General features: G+C 39.1%; 1 protein-coding gene across 4 annotated transcripts in view; it reads left to right on the top strand.

The window, feature by feature from the left end:
* The window catches only part of LOC129358537 (plexin-A1-like), a 204467-nt gene that overhangs the window by 116551 nt on the left and 60937 nt on the right, over positions 1-26979 (top strand). For all 4 annotated transcript variants that reach the window (XM_055027665.1, XM_055027663.1, XM_055027664.1 and 1 more), the window contains exon 10: positions 16630-16830. In XM_055027665.1, the coding sequence (XP_054883640.1) occupies positions 16630-16830 (201 nt within the window). The remainder of the gene's footprint in view (positions 1-16629; positions 16831-26979) is intronic.

Raw genomic sequence — 26979 nt, 5'->3', positions numbered from 1 at the left:
TAGTTCATCTGCACCTCCATCCTGTGTGCCTTTTGCCTCTGGGGTTTCTTCCCCTCGTCCTGCTGTGTGTCTGCTGTCTGTATGTGTAATATTGGCTTTTGGCACAGTGACAACAGCTTGTGTACTGTGCAGCAATAATTCTGTCGTGGCCCATAAGGCCATAAACAGGCTGGGATGAATGACTTTCTATGGAAATACTGCCTTGTTCTTACAAAGCCAAATGCTGCATTAGCATAAAAGCTAATATTAATCGTGCCAAGTGGCAGTGACTGCAGGCGTCATGTAAGGCACATCAAGCATTTGTCAAGTCCTGTAGTACATGCAGGGCTGGACACCAACCTGCATGGAGTTTTATGCGGCTGTTCTTTAATGACACCCTAAGAAGAGGTGGATGCAAAGTTTAACATATATATTATGAAATTCATATCTCCAAAACGGACTTAATGAATCAGTATTACTCCCCAGTGACTGACGGTTGTACCAGTGCTTTATCTGTCTCAGGCCGTACACACAGTTAGGACTATTCATCCTTCACTCTTTATGTTTCTGGTCCAGCTCTATGTTATCTACATGCAGATTAAAGCCTCCCTCCATCACTTGTCGGCAGAGTCTGAATAACTGGCCTTTATTAATTAAGCTCTGCCTCATAACTTATTGCTTTTCCCTTTTATCTGCTTTCCCAACTGGAGCTGTAGCTGAATCCTAAGCGCAAGCTTGCTAAACTACAGCTTCTGTGCCCAGTGATGGATGAGACGATGGGCCCAAGCTTCATGGCTCTAAGGGTCAGAGTTTTTGGATTAGAGTGCTGATTTGGAGAGCAGATTAGCAGGTTCTGAACTGAGTAGGGACAGCAACACACGCTTAAACACAGGCCTCCTTCTTTATTTCCTTCCTTTGTTTTACATCTTTCCTCCCTCATGGTTTTTCTTTCTTTCCTGTCTTACTCTCCTTGCTACCTTGCTAACTTACTTTTTGATTTTTGTTATTCCTTTATTGTTTTCTTGCCGTTTTTTTCTTTCCCTTTCTTTCTTTGATTTATTCTTTTTTTACATAAATATTTAGGAACTCTTTAAATAGAACATATACTATCATTGCTTTTCAGCTTTCTATCATGATACCATCTCTGGTCATTTATATGCAGGACTTCAGATTAGAGGGGTTTGGTGGGGATAGGTTCTCAACGTTCTAATGCACACATCAAAATTGTTTCGTTGTTTTTGATCCACAGTTTTTTAAAAAGTGTCATCTTGCCTGAACCAGTTTTAAATTAATAACTTCAGGCTGTATAACCTGTTGAAAGAAACACAGAGACATCAACAGGTAACATTCATTAAAACAAAATGTCTGTTATTCTTTAAATCGCAGTGATGTTTTCCAGGATATCACGTGTTCTAAAAAATATTTTTTTGCAAAAAAAGCATAAAGTCATCATATTAAAGCAGAGAAATTAATAAAGTTGAAGAGATTAAAGATCACAGATCAGTGATCTGATAGTTCATCATTTCACATAAATACTATACTTTGTGTTTTCCATGCACAAAAGTGTAAACAATCTTACAGTAACCTGCAGACACACACACACACACACACACACAGCCATGCACCAAGTCATTTATCATCCTTCTCTTAGCTGCCATATCCATTAGTTCTGCCCTCAGTGCCCCAACAAGAAATGCTATTCCTGAAGGCTTGGCTTATCCCCTTCCTCCTCCTGCTTCTCTCCAGCTCCTCTCCAGGGCAGGCCCCGTCTCTCCCACCTCATCCTTCACCACTTTGATGCTCGGTCACCTCATCTTTTTCTCATTCTTTATCCTCTCTATGTCCCATTCTCTGTTCTTCTTTTATTTGTATTGTGAAGGAAAGGACAAATTGAACAGAAATGTGCCTTTGTTTTTAGCACTTTCTGGCTTTTTTTCCCCTCTATTGGCTGGTTGCAGGAGCTCTTCTATTTGTACATCTCAAGTAGAGATTGACTCAAATAGATTGACTCATTAGACACAGAAATACCTTTCAAGTCTTCATTTTTGCTAATTTTATTGATTACGGCTTACAGCTAATGAAAACAGTCCGCTGAGGCATTCAGGAAGCCATGATGATGAAATATCAGCCTTCAGCTCTTCTGTGTTGCTGGCTCTGGTTTTTCTCATCTTCCTTTGGACAATACTCGGGTCAGGCTAGTTTGCTGGAGTTTCAAACCCAGTCATTCCATAATCTTTAAATAAGATTTTGTTACTTTTTATGGTGAGGGAAGGTGTTAATTTTCAGTTTGATTCAAGAGTACTTTAATTGAATAAATGTAAATTGTGTCGCCTATGTCTGATCTTGAAGCAATCTAGCTGCAGTATATAAAAGCTGCTCTTAATTTCTGTCTCTTTGTGCCACATATTTTTCTTCCACTTAACTTTCCAATTTAATGCTTAAACATACCAGTGGACTGGAATAATCTTCAGACATGTTGGTGATAATACTGTTCTGGATTTAAAAACTCTAATATTCATGTGATGGGAGAAACTGAATTTGAAGTTTTTACTAAGTGTAACTAAGGCTGGTACAAATCACTAAATATATTATCAAAGTGTCAGTCGTAAAGGTTGGTTACTTGAAGCATAATTTCTATTAAAAATGGTATTCAGGGAGTTGTCCTTTTTTTTCTTTTTTTTTTTTACGATTGCAACATTGCAGACACTGATACTGCAATTTCGGTTTCAGCTTTAGCTGTACACCGTAACCATCAAAACTACGAGAAAAATACTTTAAATCTACAGCTATGTGAAATTATTTTATAAAAAACGAGTTTTTCTTTTTCACTGCAATACAAAAATCTATCCAACTTATTTACCGGGATGCGCCCTTATGTGTACACGTTTGATTTTCTCCCTCAGATTATCCTTGTTCTTCCAGCTTCGTTCTCAATGCAAGCAGCAGTGAAACGAGCTCTCTTTCCTGAAAGCAGACAGTTCACTCAGACCTTTACTGCTCTCATCTGCAGATGAAAACAGTCGATTGGGTGGGATGAGTCTCATTGTCAGACTGATCAAAGGCCAGATAAAGCGTTCAGTGAGAGTTGAGGGATGAATGCTCCTCCCGTATCACTCTTTGGTCTGACTGGTGTTGGACCAACCAGACAGAAACAGTTGAGATGAAAGAATAAAGCCAGGGGATGAATTATGAACGTGATCAGCCTTTGTTCTCCTTCTGCTTTGCTCTTATTCACACATTCATTAACAAGTGTTGCTCTGAATAATACACGATTTATTGTAAATATTATAAATACAAAAGTAGCACATCCAAAAGCTCTTTGTTGTGGCTGTTTTGTGCCCTTAAATCACCTCTTTTTTTATGTATGCTTTTTCAAAATTGTTTGTGTTGCTGATTTGCATCCCCCCACTCTGCCACTAGAACAGCAATAATAATAAAAAGGAGTTATTTATGTTTTTGTAAATAGACTTTGTCTGAAGAGGGAGGGAAACAGTGGGAAAGTCATAGCTTGACAGAGTAAGCAGGGAGAAAATATGTATAATGAGTGACATTTTCAAATCAAATATGCATGAATCAACAAAGCCTCCAAATGGCACAACAAACAAATTCTTGAATTAAGGAGCGACGAGGCGGAAAATTGCAAGAGAGGAATTAAAGTAACTTTTATCATAAAAACAAAAAAGCCAAAGGGAGACTTAAGGAAGAGAATGAAGTGCTGCAACCTGTTGATTTATTTCTTCCTCCCATAGTTTCCTTTTCTTCTTTTTACCTTCTTTCTTTTTTTATTCCTTGATTGCTATCTCATACTCAACCTTTCCCTTCCTTTACAGCCCAAGCGTTTTAGCTGAGCCAACGTCTTGATGAGTGCCAGGCAAAGTTCAGCCTGGCTGGGCTCAGCTATCCTAAGACATGCTTACGTGTTAGTTTTGCTGAAATGCAAGGCTCAGTCTTACTTGAGCAATCAAGACGCTGGACAACTTGATTGAGAATCGTAATGAAGGCAGCACCCTGTTTTTTTTCTTCTTCTCTCCTGCACCTCCATTGTTACTCTGTGCTATTCTCTGTGTTACCATTAGAGTTTGCTTTATCACACAGAAAACACTTTTGGTTGTTCTTTTCTTTTTACATTTTTTTTATGGAAAATGTGATAGTCTTCCTACATTTCCCTTAAAACATATTGTCTTTATTCTACTATGTTGCATGGAAATAACTGTATGACCTAAAAAAAAAAAACTGTTCTTATTGGGAGCTTTGTTCAGTAAAATTTGATTTATACTGTAATAGTTCATGACTTGAAAATTATACTGACCATCATTTGCATTGACCATAAAGGAAAATCTGAGAAAATATCACTTGTATGATAATTTGGAACACAATATATTTGTAATTTTTATTTTTTATTTTTTTTGCCTACACCAGTAAAACGACCAAAATAAAAATGAATCTAAAAACTTTATTAAGCCTTGGCTCTAGGCTTTTGGCAAACAACCAGAAGAAACTCAGAGGAGCAGAAGAACTTCAAAAATTAGACCCAGTTTATCACTTCTTTGGGCTCCATGGTTACTCTTGGGAAAAAAATTCAGTGTATTTCCAATTTTAAATATATATATATATTTTTTTTTTAAATCCTCAAAGAACCTGTTGACTGCAGAGAGTTTGTACAGATAAGAGTGCAATATGAATCATCTCTGTGGTTGTTCCAACAGCCTCATCCACACTCTGTCCCTTGACACTACATTAACAAGAGAGGCTCCATATAGACTGCAGTCTGAACAAAGCGCTGCAGTGCACTGGCTCATTTTCTCACGCACCGTCTTCCTCTTGCACACTGTTAGCCATGCGATTACACTTATCGCATGCAGCCTACCTCATTCTCCAAACAGTCACAGAAACACACGGCCAGTGTTTCCGACTCTCGCTGCCTTTCACCCGCACACCGGCGCACACAATCCACGGCTGACTGGGTTATTTGTGACGGAGGTGTGAAGGCCCCGAACCGTGACATTCTGGCACACTGTGTTTACCCTGGCTGGTACTCAGACACTGAGCAGAACACACTCACACACATTCTTTATAGAAAGAGACCGTCTCACAGACTGCAGGCCAAGGCTGCTTGAGGGGCCCTTCTTTGAGTGCGGATATTCGTATGTGTTTGACTGTACTCTTTCAGTGTGTGTTTGTGACTGTCACTGGTTCTTATCAGGACAAAGCACAACCAGCAGCGGAGGGCAGCAGGGGGCACAGAGGTGAGGGGGAGGCAGGAGTGTGTGGGTACTTGAATGAAATTCACTGTTTCCCATTTTCTCTTTCCTCTTTTTCTTTCACCTGTCTGTACCCGTGGATGTTTGTCTTCACTCACTTTTCACCTTTTCTGTTTCAGCTGTTGAGCTGAAAATGGTTTGACTTGGTCAACAGATGGTTTCTTGATGCGTCACTTGTATGTTTTTTTCACTCATTTTCTTCTATTCGTCTCCACTTAATGTTCTTCCCCATTTCCTTTTTTATTTGTCTATTAAACATCCATCTTTTAAATGTGCTCCTCTTAACTTGTAACAAAACCACTGGTCTCCACCCATTACTTGCATGTGCTGCATTTAAAATAAGCAGTTGTGTTTTAAAGAGGCCACAAATAAATAAAAAAATCACTGGAGGTATGATAAATTATCCCACATACAGTTTGACTAAATAAACTCCTTCCAGTTAAGTACATATTATACTAGGAGCAAACCAAAAGATTTGTATAAAATGCTTTAATTAGGAGCAGATGTCCAAAAAAAAAGCAGAGAAAAGCAATGTAAAGTAACAAAGATGACATCATAAAGGCAAATAAAAAAAACCCCAGACCACAACAAGCTACAGATAAAACTGAGAGAAATGCAATTTTCTTTTTTTTTTTTTCAAATGCTCTAAAGTTGGATAATAGATCAAAAGAGAAGAAAACATACACGATGTACAGGAAACTAATTTAGCTTTGCATGATATTGCAACACCAACAATACCTTTGCATCGCTTGTGTGCAGCGATGCAGATGGATGCATGTCTGATTCTTTAAACAGCGCAACCTGCTGCTGTAATGGTAGCTTAAATACGAAACTGTGACTGGAGAAAATGTAAGACTAAGATAAATGTTAGCTTTTTCAGGGAAAGAAAATGTTCTGGAAAATGTTTCCAGTGAGAACGTGGTTTGCCTCGTCTGGGACACCGTGGCAAGACTCTGATCATAAAAAACTGTGCTTAGTAGACAAGGACAGCAGATTGATATTTATGGAAGAGGCTGAGATTTAGCAACCTCAGCATGCATAATATATTGACTTCATGCAGATGTGAAGGCCACTTTCTTGACTAAATCAGTTAAAGTGCTTTGATTAGACATTAAAACTTCAGTTCAGTCTTTTGTGCAGCAATGCTGCTGGGTTATTCTCTTCTCCATATATAATCCAAGCCCCATTAGTGCAGCATGTTTCACCCCAGTCATGCCAACACACAGACTGCACCATTGAATTCGGCATCAGCAAAGGTTTAATGAACAGCTAATTTGTAGCAAAGATGTCACTGATGGACACACAGGCCCTTGCTGCAGGCTGTGCACATGGACACACCAGTGTTTGTGTGCATGCTGGTTTGTGTCTGTGTTTGTCACAGTTCCCAGTGGTTTAATTATTCAGGCCGCTTTAAATCTTCATCTCCACAGCCCTCACAGCCAGCCCGCTTAATGGTGAACACAGATGAATATTGCATTTTTACCATCAGACTGCCTGAGTGTCAGGGATGGGAAGAAATAACTGCCAAGTCACGGAGCGAAAGAGCAGGGTAGTTTGAAAATAATTCAGCAGAATGGACTAAAGGAAAAACAAACTCCAAAGTGCAGGCAGATCACAGAAGCAAAGGCTGTGATTGAGAAACAGCAGCCGCCCGCTGAGATGGAGAGCCAGTGGACAATCTCACAAGACCAGCTAACTGAGTCTGTCATGGTTTCCTTTTCACCATGCTGTTTTCAGCATGATGAATGCTCAGTGCTTCTTTTTTCAGTCTCCATTTTACAACACCTCAGTGCTCCTTAGGAAAATCCAAGATGGCAAACTTGGATTGTAAACACATGCTTCAAGCTGAACTGGTCAGATGATCTGCCGAGGATGCTGAACTGAAGCAGGGACACTTTAAAAAGTATTAGAATGATTGGAAAAAGCTTGAAAATTCAATAGAAGCATACAAAACACCAAAAGCAGAAACTGAATCACAAAAATACAAGAAGCTGAAAGCAAAGTAAGCCAACCATCTCTGCCTGATCAAAGTTGAAGAATTACTAGATTAGTCGTAGCGGCAATTACTGAAGGCTTAAAAAGTAAAATCCATTGATAAATTGTTACATAAAGAAGACAAAGATGTGTACTTGAAAAGTGAAGGTGGAAATCCACAAAGTGCAAACACCTTATGTTATGGTGTTTTAGAATGGTACTGGGACTGTTGGGCCATCACTGCTCCCTACCTTTCTGTAGTTTAACAGTACATTTCTAAAATAGGCTTACTTCTTGTTTAGCATCAGTACTTTCTATTTCTACATGCTGCAATGAGACAATTACTTTGTCTAATTAAAAGCTGAACCAAAGGAAGGAAGCATTTTTGTCAGGACTTAGAATAAGCTTAAGTAGAACCTGAATCCAATAAAAATGTTTTGACCATCACATGTAGATTTCTGCTTATCGAGGGGAAAAAATGTAGCTTCATTAAAAGGTCAGATTTGCTGTAGAATAACAATAGTTTGCTGTCTCTCTTCTACCTGTTGTTTAATTTAACATCACCCACACTTTTCAGGGTTTAAGTTCTGAAAAGTATTACTGTAAAAATAAATAAAAAGTTAACATAAAAATGTGATCGAACACATTTACAGTGACCATGGTGGCTCCAAGTTGGCTCTATTATTATATCAAATAAAGATGGTTATTAGAGGTGGCGAAAAACCACCTCTAATATGTACTGGAACCAATATGGATCTGAAAGAACGTTTTTGGTTAAGTGTCTGAAGCAGCAAAGAAAGTAGATGGATGCCTTGATTTCAGAAATTATTTATGCGTGTAAATAGATTAAACCTTTAATCTATCTATACATCTTAAAATAATCAATAATCTTAAAAAATCTGAGTTTAATAGTAATGAAGCACTGTTGTAATAACTGGGTATGAAAGCATTAATGTTTAATATTTACATGAAATCCAGCAAACCTGCTCCTTATAAGTGAGCTATCTCTTAGTGGTGAAATTCTGGTTTCACTCCAGACTTTCAGAAGTGTTGTGTCTTCTGTAGAGAAGAGCCATGGGCAGCAGATAGAAGAGCATATCTACCTCTGAAATCAAAGCTCGTCTTTGAAAAGCTGAAAAGCACAGGGCTTGATCGTTGCTGACATATCTGGGTTAGAATGAAACGGGGTGCCAGGCACCCGCACCCTTCCCCCGCTACACTATGAAAATCCATAAGGAGGAAAAATGAAGAGCTCGTCAAAAAGAAGAAGAGAAAAAAAATCACAGATTCCTGTTTTTCTTTATTGTTTTATAGCGCACTGCATCATTTGTGTCAAAGGGATAAACTGTGTATGGTTGCCGGCTTGCTTGTAAATCAAAGATAAGGGATTACGAGATGAAATCAGAAATGTATGTTTGTACACTTGATGTTTCAAAGGCCAGAGTTTGAAGCAGTTTGTGGGCAGGTGGAGTAAAGCGAGTAGACGCATGCTAGATTCAGGCAAGCTCCAGGTCTGGAAGGCGTTAACGGCCTAAACAATCAAAACTGAATAACAGGTATTCGAGTCATGCATTCCTTCATTCATCTGCACTCAGAGTTCACCCTATTTCTCTCTCATCCTCTCTTCCTGCATCTCCAGTCTGCTCAGAAAGAAGGTTGTGGGCAGACAATCTCACAGTCCCTTTCAAGCTTCAAAGTCGCCTTTCTTCCTCTGCATCCTTTTGCTCCTGCACTGTTCTACATGTTGCTGCCTTATTAAGTTGTTCCTCACTCTATCGCTCCTTCCATCCCCCGCAGTAAGTCTCGGTCACAAAACGTATTTCTGGCTTTTGCTTCCTAATGAGCCGGCTTTACATGTACACACGTGTTTTTATCCTGCTTCTATGTAAAATATGCAATGCACAGCTTCTAAACTAATGTACCTTTAGCTAATTTTACCACTGTGATATTTGTTTTTCTTCTGTATGTCTATAAATAGCTGCGATGATAATAATTTAGCTCATAAATTACTTTGTAGGGTCTTAAGCACATGTAGTGTAGACAATAAAAATACGCTATTTGCCTTTCTGCCATGATTTATTTAATCTATTATATGGTTAAAAAGCTTTGATCATATTGTTAGTTGTTTTATTATTTTTTGAAAGCCATTTTATATTTCTGCTCAGAAATTTGTATTACAATTGACATGAACATTATTTGTTTTAGGCTCTAATGCTAATCCAAATTGTTGGATCAAAACAAACAAAAAAATCAAATACAATAATTTCTCATTCCATCTGCAGAAAGACTTTATGGTCAGATGAGACATGGGTTTGAGCAATTTGACGAGAAAAACTGTCAAATGTGATGGTATTATGGCGAGTGTTTTTGTTATACTTTGTTTCCACAAAATGGCTGGAGTGTATAAAATCAACAGGTTACAATGTGGACACAATTATGTGTTACAGCAGGACAAAGATCCCAAACATACAATTAATCAATTACCTTTCTGGTAATTTTGTCAATTAGATCATTTAAATACCTAAAATGTTTATGTTAATAGCTCGAATATGCACAGTCCTGCCAGTCTTTGTTATTTGACTTTGTAAAACAGTTATTATACTTTTTTTCATTGTGGAAATGGAAAAAAAATATGTGATAGTAAATCTTTGTGGATGCATCTAAACCTGCATATTTTATAGTTGCTGCTTTGGTGCATAAATCTTCATGGATTCTGAATTTTGCTAGTTCTTATTTTGTGCCACCTAATTTTTAGAGCCCTTTCGTTAAATTATAATTTGAACAGCTGAATTATGCATTTCATCTTGCTATTTTTATTACACAGCAACATTTATGTATGGCCCTCTTTGTTATATAGAATAAAAATGACACCTCATGTTTTGGCTGTAGTAGCCTATATGCTACAACTTGTGTAAAATCTTTATCAGAGAACCTAAGAGACGACGTCTGCAGACAGTAGGATGTGTTCGGCATTCTTTATGTACCTCTATTGTGATCTCTTTGTGACACACACACACACACACACACACACACACACACACACACACACACACACACACACACACACACACCACACACACACACACACACACACACACACACACACACCCACTATGTTCCCCTTATTTGTACCATTGTGTCCCCTTTGCTCCTCTGTGGCCATCGCTGCCATCTCATTTCTCCCCCAGGCTCCCCATATCGCTTTACTTCATTATTTAGCATGTTATTTTTTCTCATCCCTGATCTATAGTCTGCACATCACAGAAGCAGCTAATTAATTATGGATGGAAGGGTGTGTGTGTGTGTGTGAATTGGAGAGATGAGGGCTCTTTTAAAAAAAGAAAAAGAAAAAGCAACGACTAGACATCTGCCTCATTACGAATGCGCAGTGTTTTTGGAGCTTTATTAATTTATATCTTGTCAGGCTATGCCAAACCTTTTGAACACTTTTAGCTCTTTTATTCCATTTATTTATTAATAAAGCATCCCACATTTGCTTTCTGCTTTTATCCCCCCTTTTACTCCCACACTTGTGTCCCAATGCACCCCCAAACCCATCTCCACCTAATGTCTTGATTTTAATCTCTCACCTTTCTACATATCTGCATGAACACACACATACATGCACGCACACCTTCTGACACACACACCGACACATCTTCCCGCTGACTGTCTCATTATCTGCTCTTGGCGGATGTTAAAAGGTGTTTGGCCCACCTGCAACGTAGAGATTACCTCTTCCCAACAAACATTGGTTTATTAATGTCTGCCTGTATTTAGAAAGTGTAATAGTGGAAGAGGTATAGTACACATCTGAGCACTTTGACGAAAGGGAAATGTATTAAACCTTCCTTAATGTGGAGTGACAGCTGATCTCCTGTTAGAAGATTCATGGTGGCATCTAATCTAATTTGGTATCCGGGCATTTATACACACATGGTTTCTAAGCAGTCCTGAAAACGCTGGAATTAGATTTGACTGTTTTCCTAGCTCTGATTGAATATAGAAACATTCAATGTTTTCTACATTTTAGCAATCTAAAATTCCCAGAATGAGTTGATAAAAGCCATTTCTGAACACCTTAAATATTTACTTCCACCTCAGATATGACAGATTTTATTTCAGGCACAGCAACCTTTGAAAGCAATAAGTTTCATTAACAGAGTTTCTTCAGGGTTTGGAACAAATGAAGTCTAATCTTTGGGACATTTAGAGGATAAGCAAAAAATAAATAATAAAAAAAACAGCAGATAGGTGTTCATTCTTGTGTATGTCCTGTTGTACTGTACAGTTCAGTCTGTAGAAGTACGGCATGTACAATTGAAAAACAGAAGGGAACCCAGTGATTAAGAAAATACTTCTTAGGAGGCAAAATGTCTCACCTTTCCAAGATCCAGTTGCCATTGTAGCAAATTAAGAATGGAATTACAACATTTTTCTTTATAGCACAATACTCCTGCACATTCTGTGGAATCCCAAAGCCTTCCCAGGCTAGAAGGAAAATAGACAGAATCTCTGCATCTGAATCAGAGGCTCTTCCTGGGATCCTTTTGAGATATCAATATGAAAAAGCAGTGGCTGCAGATGATTTGACTTTTTGTCTTGTCTCTAAAAGGAAATAAACATCTGGATCACCACGAGGCATCAGTTACCCTCTTTGACATACATTGAACTTCTTGAAGCAAATTGAGGCAGAACATATTGCTGGAATCTTGCTTTGGTTTGACAGACATGACAATCTTGAGTGTTTTTGAAAGGTGCTAACAAATTAAAATTATTATTATCATCATTATTATTATTAATGCTTGTGAAAAGATTTGGTTTGAGAAGGATTACTGATTCGATGGAAAATAATAGAGCTGTACTTCATGATGTGCATCTGATGTCATAGTAGCTGCTAATGATAGCTCCCAGCTGGCCTACAGATAATGCTAATTTCACCTGTTTGTGTCTGGGTTTTTGCTACCTCCTCTTTCATCCAATCATCACTCCCTTCCTATCACCTTCAGGAGGGAACATTGAGTGTGGGCCCAGTATGAACTCATCATAAATTTATTTAAGCTGCAGGTTCACTCAACAACCTAGCTTTTTAGCAGAAAATAAAAAAACGGAGTATCTGGAGGAGTGTTTACATTTTCTCTTCATAATCTACATATTTATACATACCCATTAGAACATGGAAATTGCAGCACTTGCCTCAAGCAGCCTTGGAGGTAGAGCAAATATGCAGAGCTAAAGAGACCCCTCAGGCTACTTGGATATCAGCCATCACAAAAACACGTCTGCGCACATCCAGGTACACATACATATTGTTTAGTGTTTTTGTGATTAATAAATAAATTTGAAGGCTACTGGTGAATTTTTAGTTGCTTGTGCAAAGTGCTGGTTTTCTTTTTTGGCTTTTGCATGTGTTGACAGTTTAGTTTATGAAGCTGTTTGAATGCAAAGACAGCGATCAGAATCCAAAACTGAGCAGATGTTTTTGTGCCACTTTCTCTTGAAGACAAAAACCATCTGTGTCATGCATTCTTTCACGCATCTCCTGCACATCCCAGATACAAACACAGCTTCACTAAAAGCGCCTGTTACCTGTTATGGTGGAGCAAGATGAAGTGACCCTGATGAAATGAGCTGCTGGTCTGTGTAAACAGTTCATGGTCTGGAGAATCTGTTTGTCAAGAAAAGCTTAAATTGCAATTAGTTTTTTTCATTGATCTTCTGTGAGACTTTTGACTCAATACAATACCTTTAAGTGCTCCTGAGGCATTTATTACACACACTGTGTCTGGCAGTAAGCCCACAGGGTTGGAGTCGCACACTCAAAAAAACATAAAAAATACACATGAACATCCTTTTCTCTTCCTTCCTGTTGGTCATTCCTAAATCCGCCAGATGCTGTGTCACATCTGGCAAAGCAAACCAAAGCATCCATCTTCACAGATGAATTGAAAACTGAGAAGTTGGGGAAAAGGAAGGAAATAAAAAAGAAGAAAATTCTCCTCTAGCTTCAAAGTATTCCCTTCGGTAAAATATTGTTTTAAGTGTATTCTGTACTCTGTAGCCATAATGCGGGCTTTGAACTGTTTTGGCACCTGTCACAAAGACTGATGAAATTGTTTCTCCCTGCACAATGGTGTTCTGTTCACCTCTCTCCCTCAGTATCCTCCTTTTTTCCTTTATTTTGCCTCATGTTTCCCTTTAAATCCTATTTGTTTCAAATGCAGCATTGCAGAAACAGGGGCAATGATGAAGTAGCATACCAATATGCTAGTTAAATGTTCTATAGAAATTTATGTAATGCTGTACATATTGAGACTCCTGACAACATGCACATTATCTCTTATTTCATTGTTACTATTACATAAGCTTTGCACTGAGTTGACACACTTCATATTGCTTTAACTCCAACTCTCTCTGCACTAGGTTTATTAGTGTTTGTTTAGTCATTTTGTCAGGACAGCATTTGCAAGTTGAGGCACTGATGTTGGATGCGAAGAGAGTTCATTTGGCTAGAACAAAGGGACCAAGCCAAAACCATGAAAACCACCTCAAAATCAAACCCCCTCCCAGATTGTCAGAACGTGAAACAATGGCGATCCAGATAACATGTCTCCGTTTGGTTGATTTGTTCCTGACCTTTTTGGTTTGAAACTGTGTGGTCCACCCCAGGAGGTTTCATAAACAGTTCAGCAGTTTGTGCCTCCCATGAGAAAGCTTCAATTCTGCTTTGATAAAAGCAACGTCAAAAAAATCTCCTCAGTCTACTGTAAAGAAAATATCACTCCAATAAATAACTTTGATGGTGGTTTCATCAGGGATCATAATGCCATATTTTATTAATTTCATAGGTCTAAAAGGAGACTGTAAATAAAAAAGTAACTCATTTGAGCATTTTCTATTAAAATCTTCTTCAGTATATGTATAATGTAAAATAGTTTCCTTTTGTCATTTTTATTTGACATTTTAGCTTTGAGTGTGCATTAGAAGTGAGCAGTGATTAAATTGAAAAGATACTATAAGGAAATACAACTGGCCAAGAAGCGACAAGTAGACCGCGGAGCTGACACAAAGCCGATAGACGGATGAATAAAACATCAGTTAGCAGCAGCTTATGCTACAGGCAGTGCTAGCTTGCAATTCAGAGGCTTTCTTGACATAGCAGCAGGGTGTTCAAACCCCCACCCTCCTCCACCCAGGGTGATGCAAGTCTGCCGCTTTTGACTTGAGCTTACAGTACTTCTCTGTGACTCGACTTCAAAAGCCACAAGTGCAAATCAATCTCTGTTTCCTCTTCTGTCGCAGTCGCCTGCCTCTCCCTCCATCTCTGGTCCCTTCCATCAATTTTCTAGAGCTGTCTGAGACTCCAGGCAGTTAATTAAGTAGGACATTGTCGGGAACTCTGTACACGATGTGGCTGGAGATGGATGGATGGATAAATAGATTAAAAAGATGGAGGGGAGGCGGACGTCCCACTTTGCCTTTTTTATTTTAAAGTATAATTTTATTGTACTTTTTTTTCTGCTCAACATCCCATTTGATTATGGTCCTTTTTTAAGTAGTTCACTTGCTGATGTTAACATCTCTGTTTCATTCCTTTCTCCTTCCAATTAAACTACCATCTCACATTTCTTTCCTTTCATTTTCTCACCCTCTCCTCCCACCTCCACTCCCTACCTTCCTCCTTCCTTCTTAACCATCCATTTTCCTGCTGCTCTCTTCCTCTGCTCACCCCGCCTCCCTCCTAGTTGATTATACGTCTGGTTCTCTGTACCCTGCTTCGTCTTCCTCCTGTAGTATTCCCCTCCCTCATTATGTGTTGGGGAGGGAGGGCGCGTGTTTGTGTGTGATCCGAGACACAAAGCCAGGGCTAAGCAGGCTAATGAACAAACTCCGGCATTGTGCTTGGGCCCCGGGGACGCACTGAAGCTTCTAATGTACAGCTGCAGAAAGGGTAAAGGAAAATTTTACAGACCAGGAGTCAGATATGTGCTTAAAGAGAGAGGTGAGCGAGTGTGAGCCGATGTATCTGCAGTGAATATTAACCGAGGATCTGGTCAAAGATCTTTTTTTTTTGAAGTTCTAATAAGAGTGTGTTACAAAGTGCAACTGGGACTTGTTTTTAAAATAGATACTGCAGTAGTTTAGGGGGAATAAGGTATCTGAAACCGAATGCATTGTTTCAGGGCCCTTCTTCCTACATAAACGGCTGAATGTGAATTTCCTGACTCTGCATATCTCCTATCCTGCAAGTCATTTGTCGCCATGTTGTAAATTGTGTCATATTTATGACACATTACAGGCTGGGATCTTTGACTCATTCTGTAGAAATTGCATCACCCACACCCTTGTGGTCTTTCTCTTTCTTCCATTCCGTGTTGATGAGACGTGTGTCCCGCTGCCAAATTACAACATGGTCATTGTAATGACTTAATTTCTTCCAGCACATGCACAAATTCACTTCTCGGAAAGATTTTGCTCCGAGCGTTTTGCCCCGTCTTACTCTTGTCCCAAACATACTTAATTAATCCAATTGCACATGGAAGGAGCTGTTTGTCTCTAACACATTTATACAGGGGTATATGCTGAGACACACACCCTACTGGGTTTTATCCCACAGTTGAAGGGTGGTTTCCAGATGATCTAAACAAGTGTTTTGGATCTTCCCAGAGCTTGCACGCATATGCTTGAAAATGTGCAACAATTATAGAGCTTGTTATTTTATTTCACACACTTCATTGCCATAACACTAGCACAAATTCTTAATGGGTAAAAAGAATACCCTTTATATCATGTAAAAACATACAGCATGAGTTTCAACCTGGTGGAAACTGTTCATATCCCTCAACACATCATGTTTTTTCCCCATTACACTTCATATAACCCTTTGAGCTTTTATGTTCTGCACCAATAGTACATAACTATTTAAAACCAAACCATGCTTTCAACATCCCCACAACTTTAACTTTGACCAATCTGCTGTTCCTCCGTCTTTATGATGCGGTCTGTTCACTAATTATCTAAAAAAAAAACAACCTTGAGGTCTTCACAGAACAACTCCATTTCAGAGTCAGTTACACACAGATGGACTCTGTTGTGTAACGAGGGAACGTCTGTTAGAAAACCATATAAAATATTATTTTTACCTCACACTGGTGTGCTGTTTTGTGTTAGTCTGCTACTTGAAATCAGATTTGTAGTCAGATTGTGATAACATTTTGAATAATTGTACAGGATGTCAATGTTTTTGCAAGGCTTATGTCGCTACTGCATCACAGATATTAGAAGGTTTTGTGGCAACAAATTTGATTTTATTCCATATTTTCTTTGTTTTTTTTTTCCTATTACTTTCTTACCTTTCTTTTATGTTTCTTTTAGAGATAAAATTGAAGCATCTCTTTGTTCATATGATTTCCAGGATTGCCCCCAGATTCTGCCATCAACCCAGATTTACATGCCAGCGGGAGTCACCAAGCCGATCACCTTGGCAGCCAGGAACCTACCCCAACCACAGTCCGGACAGAGGAACTATGAGTGCGTCTTCGACATCCAGGGTGTGACCAAAAGTGTTCCTGCGCTGCGCTTCAACAGCACCTCCATCCAGTGCCAGAAAACCGAGGTGAGCAACATTGGAAAATTATGGGAATTCTGAGTAAATTGTGAATTAAGGAAATGCCTTTTTTGCACAGTTAATGTTGGAGAACACAAGAAGTGACATGTTCTTTATTCAACATTTCAGAGAAAAATCTAGTGTAAAACATAAGAATGCCAGATCACACAGCTAAAGTAAAAAAAGAAAAGAAAAGCAAAATTTTTTTGCACTATTTAATGAACTGCAGTGCAAATGATGTGGTGTATTGGGTTCAAATAGAAAGCATTCTCATTACTTTGTTATAATCAATACAGCTGGGTAACTAAATCATGATCTCAGAGAAGGAATTGACTTGGTCAAGGTTAAATAATTGCCTCCAACAGCTAATGACCATTCTGGACATAAATGTGCTCACCATCATGATGAATCGCTATGCGCTCGTTGCATACTGGCTTGCTGACAGTCTAGATATATGACCCCATGCTCACACGTCGCATTGAACCGTTAGTTGGCAAATAAATATTGTTGTCAAGTATTAAACTCATGATTAAGATGCATGTATACATAATGAGGATTTTCCCAGACTTTTTATTAGTCCAAATCAGAAGTGATTACTTTGGATTTCCTAGAATATGATTTAAAATATTGATCAAACGTGAGTAACGCTGAGGAATGGATGTTCATAGCTTTGTTTTTACGACGCTGGCAAAAGTGCTCATAAGGTTACATTGCAACAAAAAACATATTTAGTTGATGTAACAGACCAATACGAAGTAGTTCATAATCAAGTGAATTTCCTTGGTAAATAAAAATCAAAAAGTGTTTCATGCATTTGTTGTCGGCCACTTTCCTTTGATATTTCTCAATGAACTCCAGTTCAACCAGTTCCTTTCACAAGTCACCCAATTTATGGATGACATACACAACGCCATGTGTGGCAGAAAGCAAAGTCCTTCACATCACCCTGATCCTTTAATCCACTTTAAATTTAACAGATTTTACTTGCAAATAAACTTGAAAAATCATTCCCCTTTACATCCTGCTCTGTGTACTTTATTTTGGTCTATCACAATCCCAGTAAAAGCACATTGATGGTCGCGACGCTGACACTACAAAATGTGACAAAGTTCCTGGGGTATAAACACCACTGCAAGGCTCTGTATGTGCTCATGACTTAAACAGGAAGTGGTGCATATTAACTGGATTTAGTGCTCCCACATAGGGCTTTTTTTTTCTGTACACTGTCTAGTAAGAACCCGTTTTGTTTGTATGTGTGCAGAGGATTTGCAGGTAGGTCCATGGCTGTTTGATGTTGGAATGTGGCTGTTTTTGCACGCGCATGTGTGGCTTCAAAATAGCATGACAGATAAGAGGTAGCTAGCGTTGCGCTTCATTGAGGCTGAAAATGTGCAGAGGAAGTCTCTCTCTGAACCTAGTTTGGAGCGGATTGATCATGTTTACACCTCCACTCTATACCTCTCCCTCTATTTTCCTCCATACGCCTGCAGAGTTCATCTTTTTCTCTCTGCCTTCCTGCTGCTCCCTGGTTTCAGCGCTCAATCTTCCTCACATGTTCACCTGCACTCTGCGCTTCTGTACCACAGTGTTTTCTATTTTTGGAAAAGAGATGATAGGTAGTGCTTTTAATTTAGTTTTTCATGCAGGATCATGAGGTGTCACTGCAACAGAGAATAGTGGATCTGATAAATTAGAACTACTTAATATCATTTTTTGGTTGCGAAGCTCGTTCACTTGATAATACTCTGAGGTTTTGTCATTTACATATTTGGGCAGCGATCCGTACTTAGCCGTAGATCATGACGACTACCCACTGTGACAGTATTCTGTCCATATCGACGGATAGTCTACAGGTGTTAGCACACACTTGACATGGAAGGCAAGGATAATTATCCTGCTACAGGGTTGTCTCTCCACAGAGATGTTTGTTTATTGACTCTTTATTGTAGCTGGAAGCCTGGTGTTAATAAGCAACAAAGTCCAGCTCTGGCCGAAAGTTAAATATCTCTATTTGATGTCTACCAACCAGACATGCTAGCAGTAATTAGCCTCAGGCTGCCAACACTCGGTCCTTGTTTAGCAATTTGCTGCGGCAACTTGACTGCAACTCCACATATCGATGTAGCACATGCATAGAGTCCTCATGCACCCATATTTAGATTCAGGAGATGAAAAAGGTGCCAGCTGCATGAACTTGCTATTAAGGCATAATTCATGCAGACTTGAGCTTATGAGTTTAATTATGTGTCATGAATTATTAGGATGAGAATCTTATTTTAGCAGAGGAGCAATATTTCACAAGAATAGGGTCTTAAATATTAGTTTATCCATTTATAGACCTTCATATCTCTAGTTTTCACACAGGCTCCTCTCTGTTTGCTCATGCTGTGACAGCGTTCAGCGCGGAGTCTATGAATCATGCATGACTGCGGTGGAAATAGACTTCATCTCCTATGCTGTGTACACATTTCTGCATCTGTTTGTATACACACGCACACACACACCTATGGCGAGAGGGGTTAATCACAGTCTGTAGGCACTTTGACATGTGCATCTCTCAACATGGCTAACTGTGAGTCTCCCATGATTTGGATGTGCTCTTCCCTCAGACCACTGCTTTATGGCTAATCAATGGGATGCTAAACCAGTGGTTTGTCTTTGTGTTTGAGTGACTCAAATGTTTCTCTAAAACCGTGGGTCAAACTAACACAGCTGAAGAAAGGAGCACAAGCAGAGAAACGAGAGTTGTGTTGAGTTATGGATGCAGTGATGCATACAGCTGACGGGACGATGCAGAATATTGGGCACATAAAAATAAGATTGTGGTAATATTTTATGGAAATCTAAATATATTTGTATTTTTCCATCAATAGATTTCCATAAATCACAATTTGTGCTTTATAGAAGCTCTGTTCAGTGCGAAATTATCCAGTTCAGATTTGGGTTTAAGTTCTGAGGTAGAGATTATCAAATGATGCTTAGACTCTTTAAGAAACCGTGAAATAACCCTTTACTTCAGCATGACAAGAAGTGCTACACGATATGCCAACTTTGTGCTGCTTTTGATTTGATCTGAGACAAACATCTTTCCAGAGTGGAGAACATTCTAGTTGGTGTTCAGGAAACTAGTGGGATTTGCTGATTGGTTATGCTCAGCGATCAGTTACTAGCTCAAAAATAATGTATTTCTCTTCATTGTATGGTTTCAAACAGCATTACCAGTTCAGTAATAGAAGTTATACAGCACAATGTGCCCTGCTGCTTTAATTTAAGAAGAACAAATAATGAGCTCATTTCAAAATGTGCAACATCCATTTTGAATATGGCTTATTCAAAATTACCAAGGAGCTTCAGGTAGGTGTTCTGTGAGATTTTTTGCCATTTTTGACTCAGGGTGAGAAAATTGTGTTCAGAGCTCAAACCAAGTGCGTGACTAATGTATTGAACAACAACTGCATGTTGCTTGTTCACACAATGGGTGTGATCAAAATCTGCTCTCACAAGAGTTAGATAAGTTTTGTTTCTTGTCATAATGTGAAAGCTGAATAACGTTGTCTTGAGGTCATTAATAGTGTTTTATTTTTTAACACCTCTGGCTTTCTGCTACGTTTAGCAGCTAGCAGTTAGCTAGTTGCTGGGTGTCTTGTCTGCAACTTTGTAGAAAAACAGAAATGACAATTAAGTATGAAAGATTCAATCAGATAATTGCTCTAAAGGTGGTGATTTTCGTTCACGTTTTAGTAATGGAGTAGTGTTGGCTAGCCAAACAATAAAACTTCAATCTGTGGTTTTCAGTCCAAAGAAACATGCGCCGCGCTTCCCGTGGGAGTCGGCAAGAACTCCTGTGGGACTAAACTGAAAACTATACTGACGGCATTGTTTTCTGTTCATTCTTAATGCAATACACACAAAAAAGACAAGTTTCAAAGGAAGAATGAGGTAATGGATATTAAAAGCTGCAACACTTCAGGGATGGTGAAGTTTCCTTTTCCTCATTTGAACTTGATGCAGTGCAGCTGATCTTCTCTAAACTCTGTTTTTACACTGACCGGCTCCATTGTGCATGATAAAGATCAATTATATTCAGTATATGTTGACGACAAGATTACGCATCAAAGCGCACAAAAGTCAGAGTTCAACATATTTCGACTTTGACAGTTCATTTTCTCCCTGCCACACAGACCTCCACACCGAGCTAAGCGCTGTTTCATCAGCACTTTTTCCAATCTAGGACAAAATCCTTGTTTTACACCAAAGCCTAACATCCGGTGATGCTTCTTGCCCCTTCAAGGTCACTTTAGAAAAACTTTGTCAGCACAACAACACAGCTAAAAACTACTTCCTTATTATTTCAAAATGAAAGAATAAAATAATGGTCGCTGTAATTTACTTCACCAGTCAAAATCACATGCTGACAACAACTGAATTGTACTGTGCAGGACACGTCACACTTTGACAAGACATATGCTTTCATATTTCTATTCCCTTAAACCCTGGTGTTGAGAGCTAAACGTTGAAAGAATTGGGGATCGGGTGTAGACAAAAGAAGACGAGGAGAACAAATGTCGTAAAGGGAAAAAAAAGCAGAGAACTAGAGGAAAGAGAGATTGATTGAGCAAGAACAAAAAGAGTTGTAATGCCTGAGAGAGAAAGTGACTTCAAAAAATGAAGATGAGAGGGTGTTGGATGGACTAGGGAAATTGGAGCTTAATAGACAATTTCAGGTTACATGAATGGAGGAAAGTGGAAGAGGGAGAGAGATGTCCAAAAGAACATAAGGGAAGGAGGGGGGGATCGAGATGAGAGCATGTGAGAGAAGAAAATCTTCTCCAAAGTCTCTCCTGAGGCCAGAACTCTTTCTCCTCTCTTTCATACAATATCACACCATCCAAGAGTAGACAACTTCACCACAGGATATTCAGAACATCCACAGTCGGATCAAGTTTAAACTCTAGTTTCCCATACTTTGCTGTTTCCACGGTGACTATGATAACATAATACTCTTATGGAGGATCCCCTGGGAGGAGGCTGTCAATAACCCACTGTATATGTGCTACACAGAATATATGATAGTGCAACCCCAGCTCTATATTACCCATGTTGGGTATCGGCTATCCATATGCGCTCTTGGGAGAATTCAGTGTTTTTGTGTTAAGTTCCTGCACACACCAGCTGATCCCAACAGGGAAAAAAGACCAAGTGGATTATAGACCTGAGGAGAAAGAAGGCAGGACTGTAAAAGGTTTGCTTTCGCAAGCACACATAAAACAAGTAGGCCATGTTTAAGGTGTTGAGACTTTGAAGATTCCTACGTTATAAAAACTGCTCAAAGCTCTAAATTTTGCTGGGTAGAGCTTTCATTGGGTTTGTATTGAACAAGTAATAATTCATAGCAGTTTGCATATCTGGCTTTTGAAGTTGGGAATTTTGCAAAAAGTAAAAAAATTTTATACCCTGGTAAAGTTAATGAAATGACTCACTGTCCAACGTCCACCAGCAAATAAATTGTAGAACTGCTCTGATCATTTTGGAGGAGATGAGGAGGAAACGCGTGTCCTCTTTGCTTTCTTCTTATTTCTTTTTGCCAGAAAAAGCCCACATTGATACTGACAAATTCACAACCATCAGCCAGACCTTATGGTGGAAATAAACTCTGGTCAGCAGCCACCAAAACAACAAGCTGGTGTCTGCATCAGAGCTGTCCGCTTTTCTGACCTGGAAAAGACAGCTTCCCGGTGTGTGTCGACCAATCAGAGGCAGCGCTTCTGGTCAAAGGGCTGATAGGATGATGATGATGAGCTGGGGGCTGTGAAGGCTGCAGTTGCACTGCAAAGGGGTCACAGGCACAAACAAGCACTTGTAAATGCACGCGCACACACACACATACAGCGTTGTTAAAGTATTATATACTTGTTAAAGCCCTTATATTTTTGTATAATTTTATTTTCAGACGGCCACAAATTTCAGAGTATGTTGCAGGGTTTTATGAGGTGAAGAACCGTGAGATGGAAGAAAAGGGAAATGTAGTTTTCAAAATGTTTTTACAAATAAAAATGTATTTGTAAATTCCAAAAAGTTCAGAATTCTCTTCTAATAGTCCTCAATAAAATGTTGTGCAAATCTTGCCTCTAGGAGTCAGCTCAGTTTTAAATTCAACAGAGGTTTCCTCAGGTTTCCTAGAGAACATTAGTTCATATTTTCACAATTAGTTTTACACATTTAGAAACTCAAATTTGTGCCCATTGTTCAAAGTATTTTACTGTCAGGCTAATGGGATAAGTACAATTATCTAATTTCAGGTTTTGTAAGAGAGTATCCATTAGAGTTGGTCCTGAACGTTATAATAAACATTAACATGTGAATATACTCTGATGTAAACCATTATTTCTGTGACTATGTTTAGTCTTTCTGTCTCTGAGTTTTCTTTTTCTGTAGAATTGCTTTCGTGGCATTTAGTTATTTCTGAAGCCTCCCTGCAGGATGGTACTGCCTCTATCATGTTTCTGTTTGTTAGTTTTGTTTGGTTGTATCATGGAAAAGAACTGAAATGCTCACTTCTTAATTTGCAATAAAGACTTTCGATTGTTTAATTTTCCTTTCATCTTTCACATTGATCCCCTACTGTGTGCTCCGTTGAGAAAAATCCCTGGAAATTTCTTGAAGAAAACATGACATGGAAAAAGTTCAGCACTTTGAGAACCAAAGAGTCTGGGGAAGATATTCTGGAGATCTCTTTAACACTAAGGCTGAACTAAGGCTTCAAACTGTTGAAAACTCTGCTTTTCTTAGCATTATGGCTCTAAGTGATGTTAACTTTTACTTCAGTTGCACGTCTCCACCCGCCTCCCTATTCCTCCCTCTTTAACCTTCTTTCCTTGTTTCTCCCCGGAGGGCAGGAATGAGAGGACAGATGATATCAGCTCAAGCCTTACACCATTACCTCAACGTCTGATAAACCAGTCGGCCACTCCATCACCCTCCTTTTTTCTCTCGGCTCTTCAGCAGTGAGGAAAAAGCAGAAGTGGGGTCAGGAGGAGAAAATCTAGTTTGGACATAAGATGTGTGTCTGTGTGGGTTTTCTCAGTGTGCGTAGAGAGCAGCTGTTTGTTGAAGCAGAGATGTGACGTTTTAGAGGTCCTGATGGCATCCAATTAAGGGAGATAAAATGATGATGAATTGCAGTCTGGCTGCGGAGATCAACACCATTGTGTGTGTGTTTGAGAGTGCTCTCACACGCGCACACACTCGTATAGCAAGACAGCCAACTACAAAAGCAACAGATTTAGAGAAAATTGTGGTGTGTGAAGGAAAGATGGGAAAGGCAGAAAAATACAAAGGCAAAAAAGTTCTGATGCAGCGATTTGAGAAAGAATCTGAAAAATAGATTAGGAGAAAAGGTGAAAGATGACTACAGCTATAGAGGAGAGGACAAATAATCTGCTTAGTTCAAATGGGGAATGAGAAGAAAAAATGGCAAACCAAAGCAACAGACTAACAGATAAATGAATGGATGTAGAGAGCAAACAGAGGTCTGGAGAAGGGGCCAAGCATGTCTGCAGGGAGAGAGTGTAACAGGCCGGTGATAGTCTGTCACACATCCTGACAGAGTGTGTGTATGTGAAAGAAATGAGTCAGGGCGCTGACGCAAGCTTCACTCCTATGACTTTATGAGATTTGTTAATATAACTAACCGACTGCAATAACCGGAGGCTGTAAACCTTTTTATTTTCAATACATCAAAGCGTGCACATATTTTCAGACATTCACGCCGTTAACAGTGTCAGGAAAGAGGCTAATGAGGGCCTTGGTGCTGCTCTGTGTAGGGTAGGTGCGGTGGGGCATGGTACAGTCTGGCCTGGCATGGCCTTACAGAGCTTAATGAGATATAAACAGTGGACCTGCCACCTCTTTCAGCCATACCACACACTGACTCTGTTTTAATTGGCCTGCAGACTGCCTGTGTGTTTAAGTGTGTGTGTGCAACATGTGGGGGCAGTGGCTGGAATCTACTATGAGCTGCTGCAAATTAAAGACTGCCATGTGATCCCTCAGATGACACTAATCAGATTTTGATTTCAGGGGAGTGCAGTGTTTTTACTGTTGCGTTGTTTTCCTTCAATAGCATTTCCTTCAAATAATATTTTTTACTTTATTCAAAAACCTATATTGTTTTACTATGTCAGTTAGAAAGTCTTTGAGTCATTAATGCTGAAGTTGTTGCTTTTTATTTATGCATTTATTTACAGTTGGCGCTTATCTTCCACTGATTCCATTGAGTTTGATATCCAACCGTCCTTCATTATCTTGCTCAGCTCCTCTTTTTTCTGCCTTTCATGTGAAAATGCTTTATCTCTGAGAATGTCACTGGCCATCTTCAGGATGAATTTATCGGGTTGTCCACTCCTGGGCAGATTGACTTCTGCCCTAAATGATAATGACCTCAAATTATTTGTAAATGTCCCTTTAGTGTTTCCCAGATTGACAAGAAGCAGCAGTTGCTGCTTTTAGATGATTGCTGATATCTTTCCGCTTTGGGATTTTATCAGCAAACATCTTCACCAGATCAATGATTCATTATTCATATGTCTTTATTTACTAGCACCAGGCTGCTGAAAGAGTGCACTTTGTTTTTTGCACATATTAGATTCAGTTTTCAGTAGAGTCCTTTCTTTATTTGTCCAGATTTAAATTATTTTAGGGAAAAACCATTTTATGTGAAACCATAAAAAAAATCTTTTTCTCCTTATTTGTTTTACGCATCTGATTTCCTTTCTTTGTCCATCCTCTCTTCAGCTTTCTGTCTCTCCTCCAGGTGACGATCAGAACGCCCTCGCTCCCGTCTTGGATAAATAAGAATGAATTGATGCAGAGCTATCATCATATGCCAACTGCTCCACCTGTCCTCCACCCCACTTTAATTATCTATTTTTCATTTCTACCTCTCCCCCACATCCATTTAATTTGTAACCTTTACTCTACACGCGTTCTGGATTTTACCAGTTCAATTTCTTCATGATTGTCAAGAGATTAGCCAGAACAAAATTTACCTTCAGGGTCTAACAGAGCTACCCGATTTATTTTGTCGTTTTGAGCAGATGTGGTTGCATCATATGGAGTGAAGACACACTCCATATGAAGAGTTTTCTGCCAGAAGATGGCATCAACTCTTTTTCTCAAATGCCACTGTCAATGAGACACTTCGATAGCACGGTTTCTGTAGAGTACATGAAAAGTTGATGGTATTTTTGAGATCTAAAGAAGTAAGACTAAATAAAAGCCTCAAGAAATATTTCTGTTTCAAAACTTTGTTCCAAGTTCCAGTTATTCATGTTTGTCCATCCATCTTTTTATATCTCATTAGAGGCATAAAAACATTTTTTCTATTAAACTGAGCAAATGTATTGAGAACTCTGGAATTGTAAGTCTGGAAGAGTCTGAAATTTTAAAATGAAAATGTGGAAAAACTTTTTACCAACTATAAGCTGTCATCTGTAGCTATCGTTCTCTTGACATGTAAAGACTACTTTATTAAAGTGCTGTTCTTTTGATGAATGAATGCCACAAAACTTAGTTAAGCCTGCTGGCGAGTTGGTGAGGGGAGAAAGGCTTCCAGATAAATGGCACAAAGTTGACAGAGAAGCAAAAGGGTGACACTGAAAATATGGACATTTCTGCAAAGTATCACATATCAGATTTTCCCCCTCTATAAGAAGTCTTGTAGCTTACACTAGCTTAATGTGTTGGCTGAAAAATAAGAAACATCGACTATGACAGCATTATTTTTCTCTAAAGCCAGCACTTTTTTTCTCCCGCTCCCTTCATTCTGTGTTTCTTTCTATTAGTGTAGAAAGTATTAGTCCAAGCCTGGACTTGACTGTGTGTGTGTGTGGGTCTCTGTGCAAGAGATAAGCTGGCTAACTGGGTCCGGCCATGCTCCAATCCTGTTAGCATTAGCGATTAGCACTGGCTAACAGTCTCCTATTATGAGCAGGGAGTGATTCCAAGTTGCCTGACCTCACCCATAGTGTACACACATTCACACTCCCTAAGCTGGGAGAAGGATTACCACTTGATCCTTGATTAGGAGGCCATATCTGCCTGAAAGTTGACTGTGTGTGTATATGTGTGTATAAATGAGTATGGCATTGTGTGAATCTT

Source organism: Poeciliopsis prolifica, unplaced genomic scaffold (genome assembly GCF_027474105.1).
Source record: "Poeciliopsis prolifica strain line A6 unplaced genomic scaffold, Auburn_PproV2 SCAFFOLD003, whole genome shotgun sequence".
NCBI lineage: Eukaryota > Metazoa > Chordata > Actinopteri > Cyprinodontiformes > Poeciliidae > Poeciliopsis > Poeciliopsis prolifica.
The sequence above is the reverse complement of the archived record's forward strand: the minus strand, read 5'-3'. Positions and strand labels throughout refer to the sequence as shown.